This window comes from Ochlerotatus camptorhynchus, unplaced genomic scaffold (assembly GCF_037179485.1).
Source record: "Ochlerotatus camptorhynchus isolate MF236.1 unplaced genomic scaffold, CSIRO-AGI_Acam_v1.1 ptg000143l, whole genome shotgun sequence".
In the NCBI taxonomy this organism is placed as follows: domain Eukaryota; kingdom Metazoa; phylum Arthropoda; class Insecta; order Diptera; family Culicidae; genus Ochlerotatus; species Ochlerotatus camptorhynchus.
In genome coordinates, this window is record NW_027040633.1 from 313,148 (window position 1) to 334,632 (window position 21,485).

Below are 21,485 nucleotides of genomic sequence, written 5' to 3' on the forward strand. Positions count from 1 at the left end.
CCTTCTTCATTCAATTCCACTAGTGTTTACCTCCAAGACTTTTACAGTTCCTCTGTAAATTTTGATCCGAACATGTTGCAAGAAATCCGTGGAATACTAGATCACCATCGGTCAATGGTTGTTCCCTTAATTTTTGCAAACAAGCATGCTTGGCATACACAGTTTTGGTCACGAACTGCTCATTTGCTAATAACATACATACTTATAGAAAAATATGATCCTTATCTATCAATTACTTTAAAGAAAAACAAATTTCAACAACTGAGTGAAAAGTTATTAACAAATGAGCAGTTGGTGTGTACAACTGTGCATGCCAAGCATGCAAACAAGTACCACCATGTAAGTAACGATAAAAGATTTTTCACATATGGGTCAACTATAACCGCTTCCACTGGATTTGGAGTATTCAACGAATTTCATAGCGCCTCCTTTAAACTGCAGAAACCATGCTCCATATACGTTGCAGAACTAGCAGCTATATTTTACGCAGTAGAGCAAATTGCCTCACTACCCTCTGGCCATTATTTCATTTTTACGGGTAGTCTTAGCTCATTGGAGGCTATTCGTTAAATGTGGCCGATGAAGCGCTCCTCGTATTTCCTGCCTGAAATACGATCTAAACTGAGTGCTTTATCTAACTGCTCCTATACTATCACCTTAGCTTGGGTCCCATCTCATTGCTCAATTCCGGGTAATGAGAAAGCGGACTCGCTAGCTAAGGTAGGCGCTAGGGAAGGCGATATTTTTGAGCGACAAATCGCACTTTGCGGAATTTTTCTCAATTACCCGGCAGCAAGTCCTCACCAACTGGCATCCAAAATAGAATGAGAGTGATCTGGGAAGATGGTTACATTCTATTCTCCCACAGGTATCGAACAAGCCGTGGTTCAAAGGATTGGACATGAGCCGTGACTTTATACGTGTCATGTCAAGGCTCATGTCCAATCACTACTCGTTAGACTCGCATTTATTCCGAATCGGGCTCGCAGACAGCAATTTGTGCGCTTATGGTAGTGGCTATCACGATATCGACCACGTGTTTTGGTCATGCACCCTCCATTGTGTTGCTAGATCCGAGTTATCCGCATCCCTCAGGACCGGAGGAAAACAACCTCCGTTAGAGACATCTTGGAGATTTCGACTATTTAAATTTAATTTATGTGTTTTTAAAACGTATCGATCTGAGGATGTAGTAGTTAGTGGCATCTTGTGTTCTCCCAAGTTGTTAGCTCCCGATCAGTGTACCCCAATTTATGTCTTTTTCATCAGTATGTCGATTATTTCGAGATCAAGAGCACATTGCTCTCAAAACCCTGTGTTCTCAATCCCTTCCCTGACATCCAATTGTTATCCCTAACCTCGAGATAGCTGCGAGTAATCGGCCCCCGCTTTACTAACGTTAGTTTTTAAATAAATTTAAAATAAAGGAAAAGGATTCTAAGAATAATTTTAAGAAAATGTAGAAAACTGTCCCAAGTTCATTAATCATATTGTCGAGCAGTTTTGGGGCGACCTTCTACCAGTGATTTTACGAACATAAACTGCAGATTATTCGAGAAAAAAAAAACTATCAACATATTGTTCCATGGCAATGTTGTAGTAGTTGGAACCGTAATTTTGAACTGCTCGAATGATGTGATCCATTCCAAAAAGTGTTTCTAGGAATCAAAATATGCCTACAGTTCTAAAGGAATTCTATGGAATAATGCATGGGAATTCTAAGAAGAATTCTATGGGAATTTTCAGATTGTATCTAATATTATGCTAAACCGAATGCTAATGCTATTTTCAAAAAAAATTCTAGGACTATTTTGAAGGGAATATCGGGAATTATTTTAAATAAATTTAACAGAAATTTTAAAGCTATTATCTTAAGCAAATTCTTGGGAGAATTATTAAGGATAAGAAGTGTGTTTACGCCAGTTTAGGAAATTCCCACTGTTAGCATCATGAACCGGGCAGTTATGAAGTGATCAACAGCAACCGAACTATCTTATTATGTAACAAAGTAAATAAGGGCCATTTTCGAGATGTTCGGACCCGACTCAGCTCCTGTTCTAATATGTAAAGTCTGTGTAGACTATGAAAGGCGAATTCCTACCCATAGACAGAAGCCATTAGTCTTTAGGTCTTATTATTCTTAAGTAAAATATAAGTAGTAAACGTACTTGACACCAATAGAAAGGCTAAGTGTTCCATGTTCCGTGTTTCCAATTAACTTGACCAATTGCAAATCACCAGTGTTCTTTGTTTGTGCATACATATAAGAAGAAATTATGTGGGCTTATCCAGTTTATTCGTTTCCGTGTCCAGAAGTGCACCTGACCAAGATTCACCATGGTGATGTATTCTAGGGAGCAACCCAATAGTGTTCTAGACGAATTCTCAATACATTGTTGAATGATTTTAAGGGAACTCTTGAAAATATTCTAAAGAAATTATGTGAAGTGGTGAAATTAAATTATCAATGTAATTTAGACACCAAACATGTTTAAAGATTCTGTGTTTAAAAAGTAGTTAATGATCCAGAAATTTAATTCTTATGTATCGACATTTTTTTAGCTCCTCGTTGAACGATTCTGAGACCTAAACTTTTAAGAAATCCTGGATATAATAAAATAATATCTTGAACATGGATTTATATTTTTATATGCTGCACATAGAGCTTTAAGTTTTTCTCACGGGGGTCACCCCTCCAAGGTTGGCACCCGGGTTGAACCACCCCCCTCGCCCCTACCACACTACGCCCCTGAATCGTGTTGTACCAAAATGTACCTTGCTTAAACATCCATCTTGAAGATAAGATGAATGAGAAAGATTTGGAATTATAGTTGAAATTATTGAAAGTTAAAAGTCTGATGCACGAAGGGGCTGATGAAATCGGGTCATTACTATATTAAAATTTCTGCCAAATGGCTTATTTGGCCTAGTGACCCATTTAAAATAGTGACATTCGGTCTAATGACCCATCATCATTAACACAGAACTGTTATGATAGGCTTCGAAAGCTTTTCAACTTCCGGCACTTAAGACAACTGTGTACACTGATTGACGAGAAATAAATAAATAAAAGCAGTAATTGGAATTCCAATTTGTGAAAAGCTTTGGATTCAACAAAAATCAAATCCATATAGTTTTGTAATAGTGACAGCTTGTTCAAAAACTAATAAACCAAGGCAACTGCTATCTGACATCGCAAGAATGTGGATCGCAAAAGAAACGAAGATTCTTGACACATGTTCCTTCCAAACGGAAATGACGCAAACCCAAAGCTAGCATGCAACTCGGTTACATCCATCCGGTGGTCTTCGGTGGTGGTCGTCGGTGCAGAGAATGAAAGCCGAAAAACCGCTTACCACACACGTTCACCCATCACTGAGGAGAGAGCAAAGGTGGTGTAGGGGAAATGGTGGGAAATACCATAGCGGGCAAAATGCGCCCCCCTTATATACCAGCTGCTAGTTGATATGATGGCGAAAAATTGCTGCACGTTGCACTTTAAACGTGCTATGTGAATGGAAGCAAAAACATATTTAATGAAGTTATTGTAAACTACGCAAGAAAAATTATTTCATGAAATGCAAATTTGGCTAACGACACGGGACACACAGTTGTCATTAAATAATATGTACATTTGGTTCATCTCCGGTTTGCCAGTTATCAGCGAAAGAGTGGATCATATTGTTAATACGAAATAATTGAAATAGTCTAATACAACGTTTAGATGGCATTTCACTTAAATATCGATTTACTTTGTGGATTAAACGGAGATCTTGGGCATTTTACCCCCATCTCCCCTAAGTAGTGATGGAAAAGCTTATTCTTTTGTCTTGGGGTTCTCCCGGTTTCTGGTTAAGGGTATTAAAGCTTTATCTTGTTGTTCACGGTTCACACAACAACAGTTTTTAACGTCGTTGGCCATCATCTAAACCTAAACGGTTATTTTTTCTGCCGTTCTTCTCTTATCAGGCAAGGCAACCATACACATTTCGTCGTAGCCGCCGTAGTACATCGTGTGTGATGGGTGTGCGAGTCCCGAAAATAGATTTACTATGCTAGGGATAAACAGATTCAATCAGCGGATTGAATCGAAGGAAAAGAAATGTTGAAACGAATTGGAAGCATTTCGGGAAAACTGGGGACTAATTCGTTTATTCATGGTTCGTTGCCTTTGGCTTTGGCTCTTCCAAACGCTGGAGCGGCGTGGGGTTTCAGATAGCCTAGTCAGTAAAGGCGCAGCATTACCAAGTCAGAGGCGGTGGGTTCGATTTTTTTCGACCTGCCTGGGCGATAGTATCATTGTGCTTGCCACACAATATACAAATTGGTTGGCATAGAAGGCTCTCCATTAATAACTGTGGAAGTGTATCTACCACACTAAGTTGAGAGTCGGCAAAACACTCGCTACAGAAGCGTAAAAGCCAAGAAGAAGAATAAGATGATGCCACATTTTGCAAGCATAACGGAGTGGGATGGGAACAACTGAAAGGATATGCGTATTATTATAACTTTCCTTTTTACCGGGGGTGACGGGTTGGAAAATGTTCTATATGCACAAGCTCAATATAAGGACCAGCTCGCATTGATACTTTCACAACATCAAACAATAGAAAAATGTGAAATATTTTATGTTTGCTATTCGGTAAATATTTGCTACCGAAGGGATATAAAACCGGTATTGTTTGGTGATTAAATTGCAATTTTTCGAGGCCACGTTTACTGATAAGAAAATGGTTAAAAATTGAGACATTGTTTGTTGAGTTCAGTATTCTTAGCAGTGATTATGGGCATAGGTTTTGGTGCTTACTGTTTGCAAAGATGATTTATCCATAATTCCATAATCAACAACGATACACTGGAGTTTATTTCTGACATAGGCGCTAAATTAATTTGTACATGATCAAAAAAAAAAAAAAAATCCGGCAGGACGGAACCACCGTGATCTGAAATTTGCAACCAGGATATATAGAGGAAGAGGTGCATGAGGAAAAATGACTCATATGAACGTGGTATCCTCGGAGGCCACAGAGTACAAATATAGTGGTAGATCACACAATAAAAAATAAATGCATTTTTAGACATAAAAAAATCAAATGCATTTTCTCAGTGCATTTTACATGCATGCATGCATGAAAGCTTTTCTCCTATTTTGTTGCTTACCTCGGTTTGCTCAAATCCACACTCCTGACTCGAGAAAATTTTATTATTTTAAAATGAAGTCGCTGCCAACGGAAGTTTCAAAGAATTTCGATGGCGCTTTCCCGCGGCCTCGTTGGAGGAGCCTGCACAATTTTGGAATTCCCAGGAAACCTTGACGCGCGCTTGTGGAGATTTCGGATACTGGCAAGTTTCAAGGAACTTCGACGGAGCCCTCTCGCTTTCTCGGAGGAGCCTTCACTCGATTTCTGTGGAGATTTCCGAAGCTGCGGAACCTTTTTAAACTCCCTGAAACCCACACTGGCAGCATCGGAAATGTCCATCAAAATCGTGCGGAAAATATCCGTTGAAATTCCCTTGAACCGTTGGCAGCATCGAAAATCTCCACCGAAATCATGTGGAAGCTCCCCTGCCAAAAACTCGACAAAACTCCGTCTAAATTCTCCCGAACCTCTGTTGACAGTACCAGAAATCTCCACTAGAACTGTGTAGAACTTCCCCCGCCGAAAACGCGAAAGCCATTGAAATTCGCTGGAGCCGCTGGCAGCATAGGACGCGAGTAACTCTGTTGAAATCTACTGGAATCTCCATAGGCAACATCGGAAATATCCACTGGAATCGTCGAGGGAATCGTGCAGAACGTCCAACAACGAAACGCGCGAAAACTCCGTCGAAACTTACAGGAACCTCCGTTGTCAGAACTGAAAATCTCGCCCGGAACCCTCTCTGCCGTGAACCTGTTAAAAAATTCCGTCGAAAATCCCTGGAAACTCCGCCGGTTGCGTAACAATCTCCACCGATATTCACTTCGCCGTGAACGAAAACGAGCAGAAGCTTCCTCCGGAATTTTCACTGCCAATATCGAAAACTTCCACCGCGCAAAACTCCGTGGAACCTCCGTTGGCAGTATTGGAAATTTCCTGGAACTTCCGTTGGCAGCACCAACAACCTCCACCTAAAACGTGCGGTAGCTTCTCCACTAGCAACGCGAGAAAACTTTGTCGAAGCTGCCTGGAACCTCCACTGGCAGAATCGGCAACCTTCACCGAAATCGTGCAGAACCTCCTCCGCTGAGAAAACTCCGTCGAAATTTCCTGAAACCTCCGCTGGCTTAATGCATCGAAAATCGCCACCGAACGCCGAGAAGGCAAAAAAAAAATCCGTTGAAACTTCCTCGGACTCCCGCGGGCAGCATCCAAAAACATCGAAATCGCCCGGTGCTTCGTCCACCGAGAACGCGCGAAAACGCCGTCGATATTCCCTGGAAATTCCGTCAGCAGCATCGGTAATCATCACCGAAATCGTGCGGCTTCTTCTCCGCCGATAATGCAAGAAAACTTCGTCGAAACTCTCTGGAACTTCCGTTGGCAGCATCTAAATCCCAACCGAAGTAGTTGAAAATCTGTTGGAAATAGTTTTGATAAAAATCCATGATACAGACGATAATTTCCATAACTTTTCTTTTGAATTTTCTTTAATGGTAAAAACATTCATGGACATTTATTTGCAACTGTTGGTTCAAAAGTTATGAAAATCGGAAAACTTTAACTAAGATTTTCCGGAAAAATTGGCAACCATGATTTTTTTAAATTTAATTTTGTTAATATATCCATGAATTCTACCTATGGGCGAAATTTCATAGAAATCGAAGACCTTTCGACCCAAACCACAAAAAAAATAAAACTTCATATTTTCCACAGGCCAACATCCAGATTCGTGTCCGTGTGACAATCTGAATGTTTCAGCTATTTTTGACTTAACACGGACTGGTTGCTTTGGTTTAATGTTTATATAGGGGATTTGGTTGAATTTTTCATATACAAAATGCTCATCTACATTTAAAAACGAATATCTCAATAAAACTAACCGGATTCATAATGCAGTCTTGAGAAAAGCTGTTACTCATTGTTTGAACTACAAGTTTTGAAAATCAGAATCAAATCGAGAATAAGGAAAAAAAATTATGATTGATAGAGGGTAGTAGCGTCATTTTTTCATGTATTTTATCCAAAATCCCATACAAAATTCAAACCTAAAGCGCCAGCTCATCTTAGAACGAAATGAGCTGAAACATTCAGAGAATAGGGGAAAATTAGAGGTTTTATTTTTGTGGGCCAGTCCAGCATATCAGCCATAATGACGGCCATCTTTGGATTCTTCAAGGAATCACATTAAAAAAAAATGCAAATTCAATTGGCATTCTAAAAGTGAGAATCCCGTTGAGGTGGAAGTACTGGATTGGATTGGAGCAGAAAGCAGGTTTCATCAAATCAAATCTGGAACAAGTTTGTATTATGCCCTGAGGTATAATCTAGAGCAATTCATTTTTCATTATGCTAATGGAAATGCAGTGGATGCATGGATGTAACTTAAGGGGGGAGGGGTGTGGGCAACATTCAATGCGAGTATACGATTTAGCTTCGGAATTGGCGGATGGTCATCTAATGTTGGTGCTGGGGAGAAAGTAAAGCGTGGGTGGTGAGCCTCGACCTCAATATGCACAAATATTTGCGAAGTGTCTACATGGACGTGGAAAAGGAGATTTCCTCTTCGCTCAATTTCCTTAATCAGAGGGAAATATATTTCTACACGAACATGTATGTAGTATATGTGATATGGTAGTAATTAAATTTAAAAAATAATTAACCTATTTGGTGTGAAGTTGAAAAATTGCATTTGGCAGCACTGAGAGTCGACATACATTAAATAGCTTAATGACAGATACGAACCGAAGCGGCATCGGTGTAGTGGTAGGGTAAACGCTCCTATAGTTGCGGTTCGTTAGAAGCGTTGCATAATTATAGGAACCTAACGCATCTAACGTACCACAACTATAGGAGAGTTTCCCCTAAGCGTGATTACTTCTAACCTCTCAGTCGGCGTCGCCGGGATGTTCTGAGGCATAACATCTCTGATCACACCTTCCTTCGGAAGGGAAGTAAAGCCGTTGGTCCCCGGTTCACGAATTTGATGCGTCTATAGGTAGGGTTCAGGTGTGGGAGCTGCCTTCCTGGCGTGGGTAGCATTGGTGCTCAGCACGGAAAACAAGATCGACGGATATCAAATCAAGTAAAAAAAAGGTACGCAGCGAGGTTTGTTGAACTGGAGAATCGGAATGCTCCGAATACCCGAATTTGATTCATGCTATGACCTATAATGACAATCGAAAATCGGATTCGAAACGACGAACACAAGATGCGAACTGGTGTTAGGGTAAACGGTCCTATAGTTGCGGTACGTTAGAAGCGTTAGGTTCTTATAGTTGTGTATTGAGTCTCCATGCACAACTGTAGGAGCCTAACGCATCTAACGTACCTCAACTATAGGAGCGTTTCCCCTAGTTTTTAAAGCACTAGTGTTTATCGTGGAATCTGAACTGAACTGATTTGTACCTCAACTGTTCGAACAAATTTTCCATGCATGCATGGCAAATATTTCTGCTCACAATACTCTTTTTGACGTTCTCATATTCAAACTTTGTAGAAGTTTTGCAAATTTTGTAGTATTTTGAGGAGCTGCGTTAAACTTCATATATGTAAGTGTAAGGAATTTTGAAAAAGTTTAGGGAATTTTGTAGAAGATTTAAAAATAGTTCAATAAACTTCTAAGAGTTTCAGGGATTCTACCTTCAGTTTAAAGAACTTCGTTGCAGTTTGTCAGAGATCTTACTTCAAAAAAGCTCCATGAACTTCTTGGAGGTTTTGTGAATTTTATTAAATTTCAAGGAATTTTCCAGATGTTCAAGAATATTTGTAAATAATAGGTGTCTTTCTCGAAGTGCAAAGATGTTTAGAGGTCTTCGTAGAATTAAGAGAGTTATAAAAAATATGGAATTTGGAATAAATTCATGGAACTTCGTAGAAGTTGAGGAAATTTTGTTAAACTTAAGGGGCTTTGTAAATGTTCAGGAAACGTTGCATAATATACAGGATATTCTTTCAGACATCCTTCCTTGACAGGAGGAAACATTCAAAAGATCTGCATATGGACAAAGATATTAGTAAAGTTCTCTGGACATATTTCCGACGCTTTTGGTTGATCAAGTTCTGTGGATCTCCAATTGTTTATACATTAAAATATTCTTTCAAGACTGTAGGTTGTTCAGGAAGTATTCAAAAGTTTTCCAGCTAATTTAATCTGATGGATTCTTGAATGATGAATCAAGATTTTGTGGACATGTTTATACATTCTCTATAGGGAAGACCCGTGCTTTAGTGATATAGCTATATTGTCAAGAATTAGCACTCCAGCAGCTGAATTCCGGGTATACATTTTAACAAAGAGATGGAAATTTCTTTCTTTTATATTAAATGTACGCCCGGAATTCAGCTTCAGGATTGTTTGAATGGCTTAACACATAAAGGTTAAATCTTGATTTTATATAACTCCGAATGTTAGTCAGTCTGATGCATCGAATAAAAAATGTTCTTGATAAATGCTTTTTTACGTTCTTTTCTCTTCAAATATCAGAATCATGACTTGTGAAATCTTAAAAACCCGATGAAATTAAATTATAACCTGATTTTTTAAAGTTTTTGTCAGATGTCAAGACTTTTCGAAATTTTTAAATCTCAATTTTTTCTTACTTTTTTATCTGGCAGAATGTTTCTTTCGAAAAATGCTGTAAGTCTCAGAATCTGGGTATGTTTCCTAAGATCTCGAAATCCAGGTCAAAGCATGTCTAAGGCTAAGCTTTTTTAATCCCTAACATTTTTTTTAACAAAATTGTGTCGGATTTTTTTCAGGCATATTTATTTTGTTGAGTTTTTAAGAAACTCTGGATTAGGTCAAATATATTATACTTATTAAAATTATGATTTCATTTGTTTTTAATATTCATGTCCTAGATTTTTTATCATGAAATAACTGTCTAGGAAGGATCTTGCATTTTTTTTTTCAGGTTTAAAATTATGACAATTGATCTAATTTCGTTGACTTTTATTAACATTTGTATTCGAAGAATTTAATCTTACAATCTGTAGCAGAGATATCTATTTTTTAGTTACAAAATCTTGAGAACATATGTGTTTTGGATCACAAAATCATTTTTATTTTAACATTCAGCATGTTAAGAATTGTGCATGAATATACAGTGTATCTCAAAAATTAGCGTACATTTTTTGAAAGACTGTGAGTAGATAGGTTTCTGAAATCTTGGTATGTATAAAGTTTGAGTAATTTCAGTAAAACGGTCGATTTTCAATTTTTTTTCATGGTAGGCGGATTTTAGTAAAATTAGCAGCATTTTAAAGATCTTTATTATGACTACAGATTAGCAAAATTTCAATATGTTTGGCTCATCGTATTTCAAGAAAATGTGCTTTTTTAGGATATCCAGTTTGTCTAAAATAGCTTTGATTTCTTACACACTTATCCAAATAAGCCCAATACTATACCGATAATCAATAAATAGTGGATGAGCCAGCAATTTAGAAATCTATCTTTTTAAGTTGTGCTCGTACAGCTGTTTTTTTTTTCTAAAAAATGTACGCTTTACCTTGAAACACAGAATTTTAGAAAATTATGAAATTCAACTTTCTTGAATTTAATTCTGGTTCCTATGTCTGAGATTTAAGAGAGATAAGTTTAAGATACTTATATTTATGAGATTCGGACGTTATGTGATTTCACTTTAAAAAAACACGAACAAACGATTATTATTTGTTCAACATCAGTAAGCTTTTAAGGCTCCCCCAATCGAGGTCTAAATTGTTGTAATGAAATAACTATAATCAATTTTATTGTTTTACCAGTCAAATAATAGTGAGCCTCAATGTCATATTATTTATAACAAAAAATGTACCCAAAATCAAGTTGCATTGACACAATTTGATTGAACAGCAACTTAGCGAGTTTTTATTTAACCGTACACCCAACCGGTGGATGTAAGATTCGCTTACAATTATGTGGGATTCATCATCAGAGGATGTAAGTGGAGACCGCACGAATCGAGGATGCAATGCACCTAGCTGCGGTCCAATGCAAGAGAATTGGATACCGAAAAATGTGGAGTGTAGTAGTGAGTGAAATGAATTATGTCGAAAAAAATTGGAAAAAGGTTGCCGACTGGGACTCGAACCACGAACGTTGTGATTATCAGACCTGTGCTTTCTCCACTGCTCTCTCTATGCTTCTGAATATGGATAGCCTAAAAGCAAAGAAGAAGCGCTCATTTCCTCTCACACTTGACTTCGTATGCCTTTTCTGCTGGAGAGATTCGAGGCAAGTGTGTGCGTCGTTCTGCCATGTTATACATAAAAATCAAGGCAAATGCTTGCTTGTGTAGATGAAAGCACAGACAGAACACGAAATAAAAAAGGCAAAAAACCATTACATCGCCTGCAAGGTCAACTTCTAACATTCGCTGCGATGTTCATGAACAGAGGATGATAGGAAATGGAACTAACATTCATTGTAATAAATTTTTGGTTTGCGTGTAGTTTAGAAAAAAATAAAACATTTGCAACAGGCCCCCCTAGCCCCCCTCCAGATAAATTTTCTAGCTACGCCAATGCGAATGATTAGATCTTAAGCTACGATCAGAATAGCCAATTACTCTGCCACAGACTTGTCAATATTTGACTGTTGTCTGGTGATTGGTGTTGCCGTGATCACACCACCTACCGTTTTCACTGAAAGCGTCCATTTTCACGTCACTTGTGATCTAACAACCAAATACTTTTTGATCAAAACTAACCAAATCAAACGCTGAAAATAAAAACATAAACAAACTGCCGAATGTCATAATATCTGCAACAGCCAAGTTCTGCAGAACAATTGCAGAAACAGACAAATTTGTCTGTACAGTCAGCAAGAATTTGTCAACAGACCATGATCACACTGTTGCAGATAATCTGTACAATTTGGCTGTCCGCAGTTCGACAGTCACATATATTACAGACTGTCTGCATATAACTGTGACCCGATTATAAGAGAATCCAGATAAACTGTGCAGGTTGTGCAGAGAAACACGTGGTTGACAAAAATACACCAATGAACAACAGCTGTGAAACGAAAGGATGAGAAAACCACGAGATTTTTACCAAACATCATTTCCAGTAAGTTAAATAAACTTATAAATAGTATGTCTGATCTCTGGAACTTACAGAAAGTAAACGAAATGTTTAACAAGTGTAAAATTGAATTTTCACCCATAACCTCAGAGATGAAAGGATCGGGGTAATCGTAAGCTCTGTTGATAATCGCTTGGTGACATTTATTATTCAGCTCACACCGAGTCTAGGTACGCTTCGTTATTAACTCTTTGCGAAGCCAATTCTGAGCTCATTAAAAAAAGGGGACTGTCTGGGGTAGAATGAACTTTTGTGCTGAAGTTTTCCATATAATTAAAAGGGGACTGTCATAATCTCTTTCGAATCAGTTTACTGTTGAAAAGTTTTCCATTCTGCTGAAATGTGCTTTATTTCTCGGGAAATTGCTGTCTATTTGCATGAAGACATTAAGCGAGAGGGAAAGATATGATTGCAGTATAACACTTTATTATTAAACTAATTAGTTAGAAAACAGGATAATTAATAATTTAATTTCAAATCTCAACTTTATTTTCAACGTTTGATTTCGATCAGAAGTTTCAGGAAACATCCGTAAACAGCATTTTTGACTGCCAAGCTAGAGATGTATGAGGTTAGGTTTTGTTGCTCTTCTATTTTCCTATTTTGTTTGTCTAACCCATGAGGCAGTAGATTTTCCGTTCTTCGTTGAATGCTCTAGCGTAGGATTTTCGTTTTTCCTACATTCAAGACTCAGCGAGGATAATGTAGAAGATTTCGTTTACGTGGGATGAAATGCACGTTGACATGAGTTCAAAGGGATGCTTTTTTTTTATAGCTGTTAGTGTTTATGGTCACATTTATTTAACATATAAATTCAGTTTTCAGTGCACGAAATATTTAAAAAACCGTTGTGCAATGACCCGATATTCCAGTCACAAAAAGTAACTTTTTACAACAAAAAGTCACTATTTCCCAAAAAAAAAATGTCACTAAAGTCATAACCAATTTTATGCCGTTCTACGCAAAAAAGTCCGGCGGCCTTAAAAAAAGCAAGATTCTGTGCACACGTTTCAAAACTAATGTGGACATTTTCGGAATTTTCAAGGCATTCTAAAACCTCAATCGACGTGCACAAACAAATGTTCAATCGCTTGTCTCTCTTTCTTCCGTCGCTCCATTGGTCTTTCTTTCAAGCTTCGGTGAAACAGAGGAGCAAAAGAGCGATCGACTTTGATAGTTTTCTCTTTCATGAAACACATCAACAGAGGTTTCATGACGTATATGACGGAAAACGAAAATATATATTTAAAGCATATCTCACGTGGAAACACTTGAAGATTACACGTAATATGTTTAATTTATCTTCCATCCACATGTCTATCTAAAAAAAAAAATAACGAAAACGGGATATAACGCATTTTAAACAAATTGAAAGAACGTTGATAGAGTGTTTGTGAAAGGGATTGAAAGCCATAATGAGGTTTCGTTTAACTAGAAAATCGTTTAACATTGAAAGCGATGAGCAAAGCAACGACGCGAAGATCACAGCCAGCCTTTCCTTCGAAGCGTGCTTCTTTTTCATTTTCGTTTCTTGCTGATAGTCTAGCTAGGCGTTATAGACATGAAGCGTTGAACACGTTGTATGTACTCGAGTTCATTTAAAAGCTTCGAAAATGTAGAGCCCTGCTAGTAACAACGTACGTTGAACTGATCATTCTTCCCTCTTCAAAAACGCCGTGAACTGTGTGGTTCTTTGTACATGTGCACTATGTTATAGTTCTGATCAATCACGGAGGACCAACTACAAAATGCACAGTCGTGTCTGTTTGAAAAGGCACTCAAACAATCACTTATGAAATGTGTTTCCGATATAGCCATCACAAATTCAATGTCGTCTTCTTATTGCTTTCATACTGCTTGAACTAAATGAAACCTATGATGTGATTGTTTGTTTGTTTTACCTTCAAAAAAGAACAATCGTGTTTATAGATTATTATTTTATTAAGTTGACTAAAATAGCTTTAGAATTTGTGTTCATCTCAACCAAACACGTCACTATTGCTGTCAAAAGATGCCTCCGAAGGGATTGCAAATAGAGTGATTAATTGCATCAATGCAGAGGAGCAACAGGTGCTGTGGAATGGGCAAAAAACTGCGCCTCAAATAAGGTCTAGAGGAGTGAAACAGGGTTGTTCACTCTCTCTCTACATATTTGATTTGATTATGGAGGAAGTTCTTTTGACCTCACCATCCCTCTCCAAAGGGTGGGTTTGGTAAAGAGAGATGAAAAAACCGATTTGTACCTTCCTTAAAAGTTGTCCTAGCTCTCTATTCTAATATCTATTTGCAATCTTCACACTGCCGTACTCTAACGGAACTATCAACTCTATGCTTTCATCTACTCCATCTATCGTATAAAAATTACCACTACAGTCTGTTATTTGAAATTAGCATCTTCAACTATGTAAATCGTTGACTTCACGTAGAAGTAATACTAAAACATATAGTCAAAGATATAGAGACGCTGTTGTTGCCTCGAAAGTTATCTTAGACTTTCTTAAGGTTCAATTTACTTTGATGCATTTTTTAAAAATTCGAAAGCAGTTTTTTTCGTCGCATTATTTTAGATTGCAAAAAGCTCGCGTCATTTTGTGTAAAATATCAAAAGGAATCGAATAGTACAAGCTTTTTGCAATCTGAAATAATGCGTCGGAAAAAAGTGCTTTTAAAATTTTCCAAAAAGCATCAAAGTAAATTGAACCTTAAGGAAAGAAAGCCATCAGAGAAGTTGGGTTCATTACTATATGAAACCGTAATAGCTCCGACGATGGTGTATGGCTCGCAAGCCACGGTCCTTACGAAGCGGTCTAGGAAATCTTTAAGAAGGTACCAAAAATAAATCTACGGTCAAATTAAATCACTGTGTCAGGTGGAGGATAACTCGTCTTCAAAGGATGGTCCCCGATCGATAACAAAGTGGATCCGGATTCTTCAGTTAAGGTATTGGGGACACATTATAAGAAGACCTGAGAATCATTTGCTCAAGCTGGCTGCGGAGTATAGATTACCACACAAAAAGAGAGGTACACGCTAATCGAGTCAGTACGGTTTTACCGAGTTTTTGAATTGCGGAACTGTTCAGTAAAATTTTAAAAATCTGTGGAAAATTTATTAATGAGAAAATTTGTTCTGAACTTGTACATACTTATTTCTGTTAACCCCATTTAATGATAGAAAATTAAATTGGTCGATTTCATTGATTCCTTACGGATAACGGTCATTTGAATTTTTACCGACTTTTTCAGTAATTCAAAAACCCAGTAAAAAAATACTGACTCCTGTAAAAAATCTTAGTGTGTAGACCTGCTTTTACTTGGTGGGATACGAATGCTCAGAGTATGTGGAGATTTGAGAACATACCAGTTGAGGAATGGTACGAATTGGCAGACGACAAAGAAAAACTGGATACAAAACTCAAAGAAATATACAAGTTGCCCGAATCTGAAACGAATGAGGATACTCTCTATCTAACCACCAGCATATAAAACTCAACAGCATATTCACTATCTTTCGGAGAGTGCATCGCTAAGATTTTGGATCACAGCTCTTTCTGCATGATGGGTTTGACATTTTCGCTCCGCAGTGTTCGGACGGTCCCGGGTCGGGTCCTGATTGGCCTCCCGAGGTTTGGACTCGTTTAGTGGGGGACTGACTTGGCGCAGGCCGTTGGAGGATTGTATGGGGGTTGCTGTGGGGTATCCGGACTTCTTGTTCATTGCCTTCTGGCCTTTTCCGTGTTGCACTGTTCAAAAGTTCTGTGGAGAATTTTCTCAGCTATAACTTTGCAGAATATGATAGTCTTGTAGTATGGGGCTGCTGTTTTGTGGGCGACACTGTGTTCTGCCGTTTGACATAATAGCCATAGTGAACCAAATGATGGATACATATAATAAGCACTGCGATAACATTGACTTTACAATGATAAAAACCAAATTAAAGCAATATTTTAATTCCTCGCATAACGTCAACTAAAAGTAATGTTTTAACTTGTTCTTAAGACATATTATAAAAATATAAACAAAGACAAAATTGTAAAAATAGCACTTAAGACAACAATTGTAAAACGGTCTACACTGATTGACGACAAATAAATAAATAAATAAATAAATAAATAAATAAATAAATAAATAAATAAATAAATAAATAAATAAATAGATGTTGTGCTCTATTCTACGCGCCTGAAACACCAGTGTTGCCTGCTGGACAGTTGAATCATGGGGCGGTAGTTGCTTAGATCATTAATAGCTTTTGATGCTTACATTCTATCGAAAAGTGGTCTTACACAGAGTTGTGGCTGAGAGAGTTTGCTTCAGGCTCAGTTATCGTTTTTGAAGCGGAGCGATACGGTGAATTGATGGATGGATATGAGCAGAATGTTTGGTTTTCCCATAGTTATTTCCATGTAGACTTTGGACGGTTGGTGCCGTGTCTTTCTCTTACCGGATGGGTTTGGGTTTTGGGGGCTAGTCGGGGCCCGATTTGGGGCCGTTTGAGCGCTGTGGAGTGGAAGTGTTGGATTTTGCATCAGTCTAATGGGCATTAAGAGAGTAGGTATATCCCATTATTCAGGTTCGTCTGGCATACGTCAGGTATAGATTGTACATCGTATTGTGTATTGATGTTGTGTTAATCGGCTGAGCGGTTTTTTTTTGATGATTCGAGCAGACGTTTAATATTTTGTGGAAAAAAGTCAAACGGTTGGTTCAAGCCGTTAGGGCTGCTGGGAAGATTACCGAATTTACTTCTATTCATGTCAATGTCAATAGTAATGCTCGTCTGCCAAACAACGACCCTGTCAATGTCAATGTCAATTAGTTATATAATAAGCTTATTAATAGAAATGAGTGTTAATCGATTCTAAACTTTATCTAACCTTACCCAAAATTCGCCTTTAAAATACTATACTAGTTAGTTTGTAATGTGTTTTAAGTAGGTATCATAAGCATAAATAAGAATAGTTAATAATAATTACCAGAAATTACAAATGATAAAAATTAGTTTCGATAGACTTTTGATAGGACGGCATTAAATCATATGTTTATATATTAGAGATGAACTAGCCTATGGCTAAAAATCTCTCAAATAAAGGTTAAAAACAAAAAATATGTTGATATGTTGGATTTTCAATTTTTTCAATAACAAGCCTCAAATTTAATGCACTAAAGTTACATCTCGTATTAGATCATTTTCTATAGGAACTTACTTATAAGCTTATAAAAAGAAATGAGTGTAAATCGATTCTAAACTTTATCTAACCTTACCCAAAACTCATCTTTAAAATATTATACTAGTTTGTAATGTGTTTTAAGTAGGTATCATAAGCGTTAACAGAATAGTTAATATTAAATACCAGAAGTTACAAATGAAAAACTTTTGCTAGGAGGGCCTTTAATAATATGTTTATATGTTGGATCTTCAATCTTTTCAATAACAAGCCTCAAATTTAATGCAACAAAGTTAAATTTCGTATTAGATCATTTTCTATAGGAACTTACATATTAATATAAGCAAAATTTATATTTAAGTATCACCTTCTTTTCTATGTGATTTTTTTCTTTGCACATGATTACAATCCATCTCACATCACATAAAACCTTATTTAATATCAAATCCAACGGCATCGTTGATAAATAGCATTTTGAAATCATCACCATCATTCACTCTCACATTGACTCCACATAAACAAAACATCAATCATGGTTACACTGTATTTTAGTTTTTGCATACTTTCTAATTATGTTTATTATGATATTGACTAACGCTAATACTAATACTAAATAAATCTTTTGGAATTATTTTTATTATTTTTTATGCGTATAACTAAATAATTTCTCCTCAATATCACCTACCGTTCAACACTACATCGACCAAATTGAATTTGAAATCTGTTGACCTTTTTATTTTATTTTTACAGAACATTACAGTTTAATTAACACCCTTATTTTAGGACAGCGATCGAGGTCTCAACCCTTCAAGTCTATTTATCTACTTGGTTTTGCTGGTTTGAAAGTTACACTATTGTAGAAGTATGCAAATATTAGCAAATTTGTTGCAGTATAATTTGTATCTTTCAGATTACTGCCGATCGCGATGGAACCTTGAAGACACCTCAGCGGGAGTTCTGCCATGCCATCTATCGATTGGTCAAGGCGACGATGGATCGAGTGACGTGCGTTGTTCGAGTATCGGGGACACTCTCGAGTCCCTTTGAATCTCGAAGGGGGTTACGGCAGGGTGATGGACTTTCGTGTCTGCTGTTCAACATCGCGTTAGAAGGTGTGATCAGAAGAGCTGGGATAGACACGAGTGGCACGATATTCAGGAAGTCCATCCAGCTCCTTGGTTTCGCCGATGACATTGACATTATGGCACGGAACTTTGAGATGATGGCGGAAACGTACATCAGACTGAAGGCTGAAGCTAGACGGATTGGACTTGCCATCAACGCATCAAAGACAAAATATATGAAAGCAAGAGGTTCTAGGGAAGACAATGTTAGCCTCCCACCCCGAGTTCAGATTGACGGTGACGAAATCGAGGTGGTCGATGAGTTCGTGTATTTGGGCTCACTGGTGACCGCCGAAAATGATACCAGCATGTTATATCTTCATTTTATTCCAGCAGACAGCAATTTCAACATTTATAAAAAAAAAAATCTACATATGCCAGCAACACTGACTGGCTATGGCTTACCTTCCCTACTAACATAATTCCTAAATTCCTGAGACATTTATGAGGGGTCGTAGAGTTCTCTGCATCTCTCTTAAGTAAATGTCGGACTAATATACCAGTTGTAAGGACGTGGCCAGGACAATCCTTAACTGTTGGAGCGGGAAATGTGTTTATCTGGGAGATAGTAATAATTTCCTACTTACTATCTGTCCAGTTACAGATATTCCGTCTAGCTCTTAATAGTTTTGAATTCGTACCATCTACGATATTGTGCAACTTGTTCGATGCTAATGCTAATGCTAAAATCTCAATCAAACACGTCACAATTCACAGCACATCCGTAATCAGTTGTGGATGAATGATGATTTCCCCCAGCAGCCATCATGAATATAGTCATTTCCTGGTAGAAGCTTAACGTATGTTTCAGTCACATGGGAATATCACGGAATCAAGACAAATGATATACACTCCATCATTCCTCGAGCACTTTCGGCCAAGTTATTTTCGGTTGTCGCAGATCTGCGTAGATACCAATATGACATGCGGAACCAAATTGAAACGACGTTCGCATTTTCGTCAACATCCAAAGTGGTAATTCATCTGGACGTGTGACATATGTATGGAACGCATATACTCACTTGATATCGTTCTAAAGGTTGACAAATATGTGCCAATAAGGATTAGCAACGGAATGATGAACATAAATACTAGGGTGAAGGTTGTGTACAGTTGCTCCTGCCATCGGTCACTGTAGAAACCGTGCGTCACGCATTGGTAGAAGTCTTCCAGAAACGGTCCTTTCGCCACCCGGAAGATCATCCACTGGAATGAGATAGTAATGTTGGATATTAACAAACTAATATGATTTTGATTTTGGTTTTAGTTTATTTTTACCGAACGGAAATGTAAATTTCTTAACAAAAAAGGTGAAATCTGTAATAAATGACTTTAAGATTCGACAATATTGTCGGATTACTTTTCATGTTATAACTACCATCACTACCATCCTTGTAGATTACCTTTTCGTGGTGCGTAACTGGCATTAAGATCTACCACCGAAGCCTAGTCCGAATTACTTGAAACTAGGGGAACAGGATTTCTTTTGCAATCAAAGGAACACATCTTAGTCCTTTTTACTTGTTATGCCTTGTTGATAGTGACTCGACTCGGCTTTGTCAACAAGGGAAAAATGAATGAGGTGGTCATTTTTCCTCTACGTAATTACTAATCTTTTATTCACTGTTGTCTAGTTTGAGATGGTTAATACTAGGATTCTGATGCCTGGTCATTATCGGTGTTATTGCTTGATTTTGTTGCGAAGAAATCCGTTATTGACTGAAAAAAGTGCGCCTTTGAAGAGTTTTCCAACCAGTCTTGTGAACGGTCACGTTTATCACACTTTATTCGTTCAACAGGATTGTCAAAAAATGTATTTTGACATAAAGACATGCATCTCTTTTTTTTTCGTTTGACATTCATCTTTTGCGCAAATAAATACAGAAAATTTCAAACATGATTTTTTTGCAATGTGATCAACACATGATATCTATGTGTCAGACACATACTAAATATGTGTACACATATAAGTCATGTGTGACCTCACATACTATTCAATTGACACATACAATTTATGTGTACTTCTGAGTGGATTCTATTTATGTGAAATTGCACATGATTTTCATGTGACCACACATGAATAGAATCCGTCAATAAAAATGTGTACGAATTTACAGTTTTCGTAATTCTTCACGTTATTGTTCTAAAACATTCGTGGAATAGTTCAAATTGCCTTTCTCTGTGCGTTTTAATTGTTATTAGTAAATATTTTAAAATAGATCCTAAATAGCGTTAATTGCAATAATGGAAGCATCGGCATCATCCACTGAGCAGCAAAAGTATATGGAGATTCTCGCCGAAGGCAGTACTTCCGTGGAAGATGGATTTGTTCTTTGTACCATCGATGCAACTAACGCGTGCAAATACCGGCAGAAATCTGAGAAATTTGACGCTGGAAATTTCATCAGACACCTTCAGACAGAGCATTTCATCTTGGCCAAGTCCCGCGGATTATTGAAGGATGAGGCGGAAGTACCATCCAAGAAAAATAAGGTTTAAAAAATAAGAGGTTGTATCCAAAATAAGACCGTATATTTGACGTACAATCACGTGCTCGGTATCAATATTCGGCGACAGTATTAGGGAAACCACTTTTTCCCATCACGGAAACGCCTCGTTTTCTGATGACAAAAGTACGCATTTTCGTGCACAAAACGCACGGAATTGTTGGTTTATTCAATAGATAATAAAAAAGCGAAAATTGATTGGAGGAATTCCTTGCTTAAATGTTCCAATCGCGAGATATTCGTGATCAATCATATTCGAGATTTAAAACAAAATTTCTAGCGTCCTGGAAAAAAAACCTTATCTTAATTCGAAGTGTTTAAAAGGTCATGTGGTATTCAGTCATTGCGAGAATTTTTATGTACCACTTAAATACTTTTACGCATTTGACCACAAAGTTTTGGTTACTGGGTACATAATGAAAGAGCTTTGGGGTAATGTGGCTGGTAGCAAGGCGAGCAA

The 21,485-nt window shown here is 37.5% G+C and overlaps 1 protein-coding gene across 1 annotated transcript in view; it reads right to left on the reverse strand.

Moving 5' to 3' along the window:
• CrzR (corazonin receptor) overlaps window positions 1–21,485 on the reverse strand; it is a 138,145-nt gene that overhangs the window by 73,859 nt on the left and 42,801 nt on the right. The window contains exon 2 of the mRNA XM_065221507.1: window positions 19,541–19,724. Within this exon, the coding sequence (XP_065077579.1) occupies window positions 19,541–19,724 (184 nt within the window). The remainder of the gene's footprint in view (window positions 1–19,540; window positions 19,725–21,485) is intronic.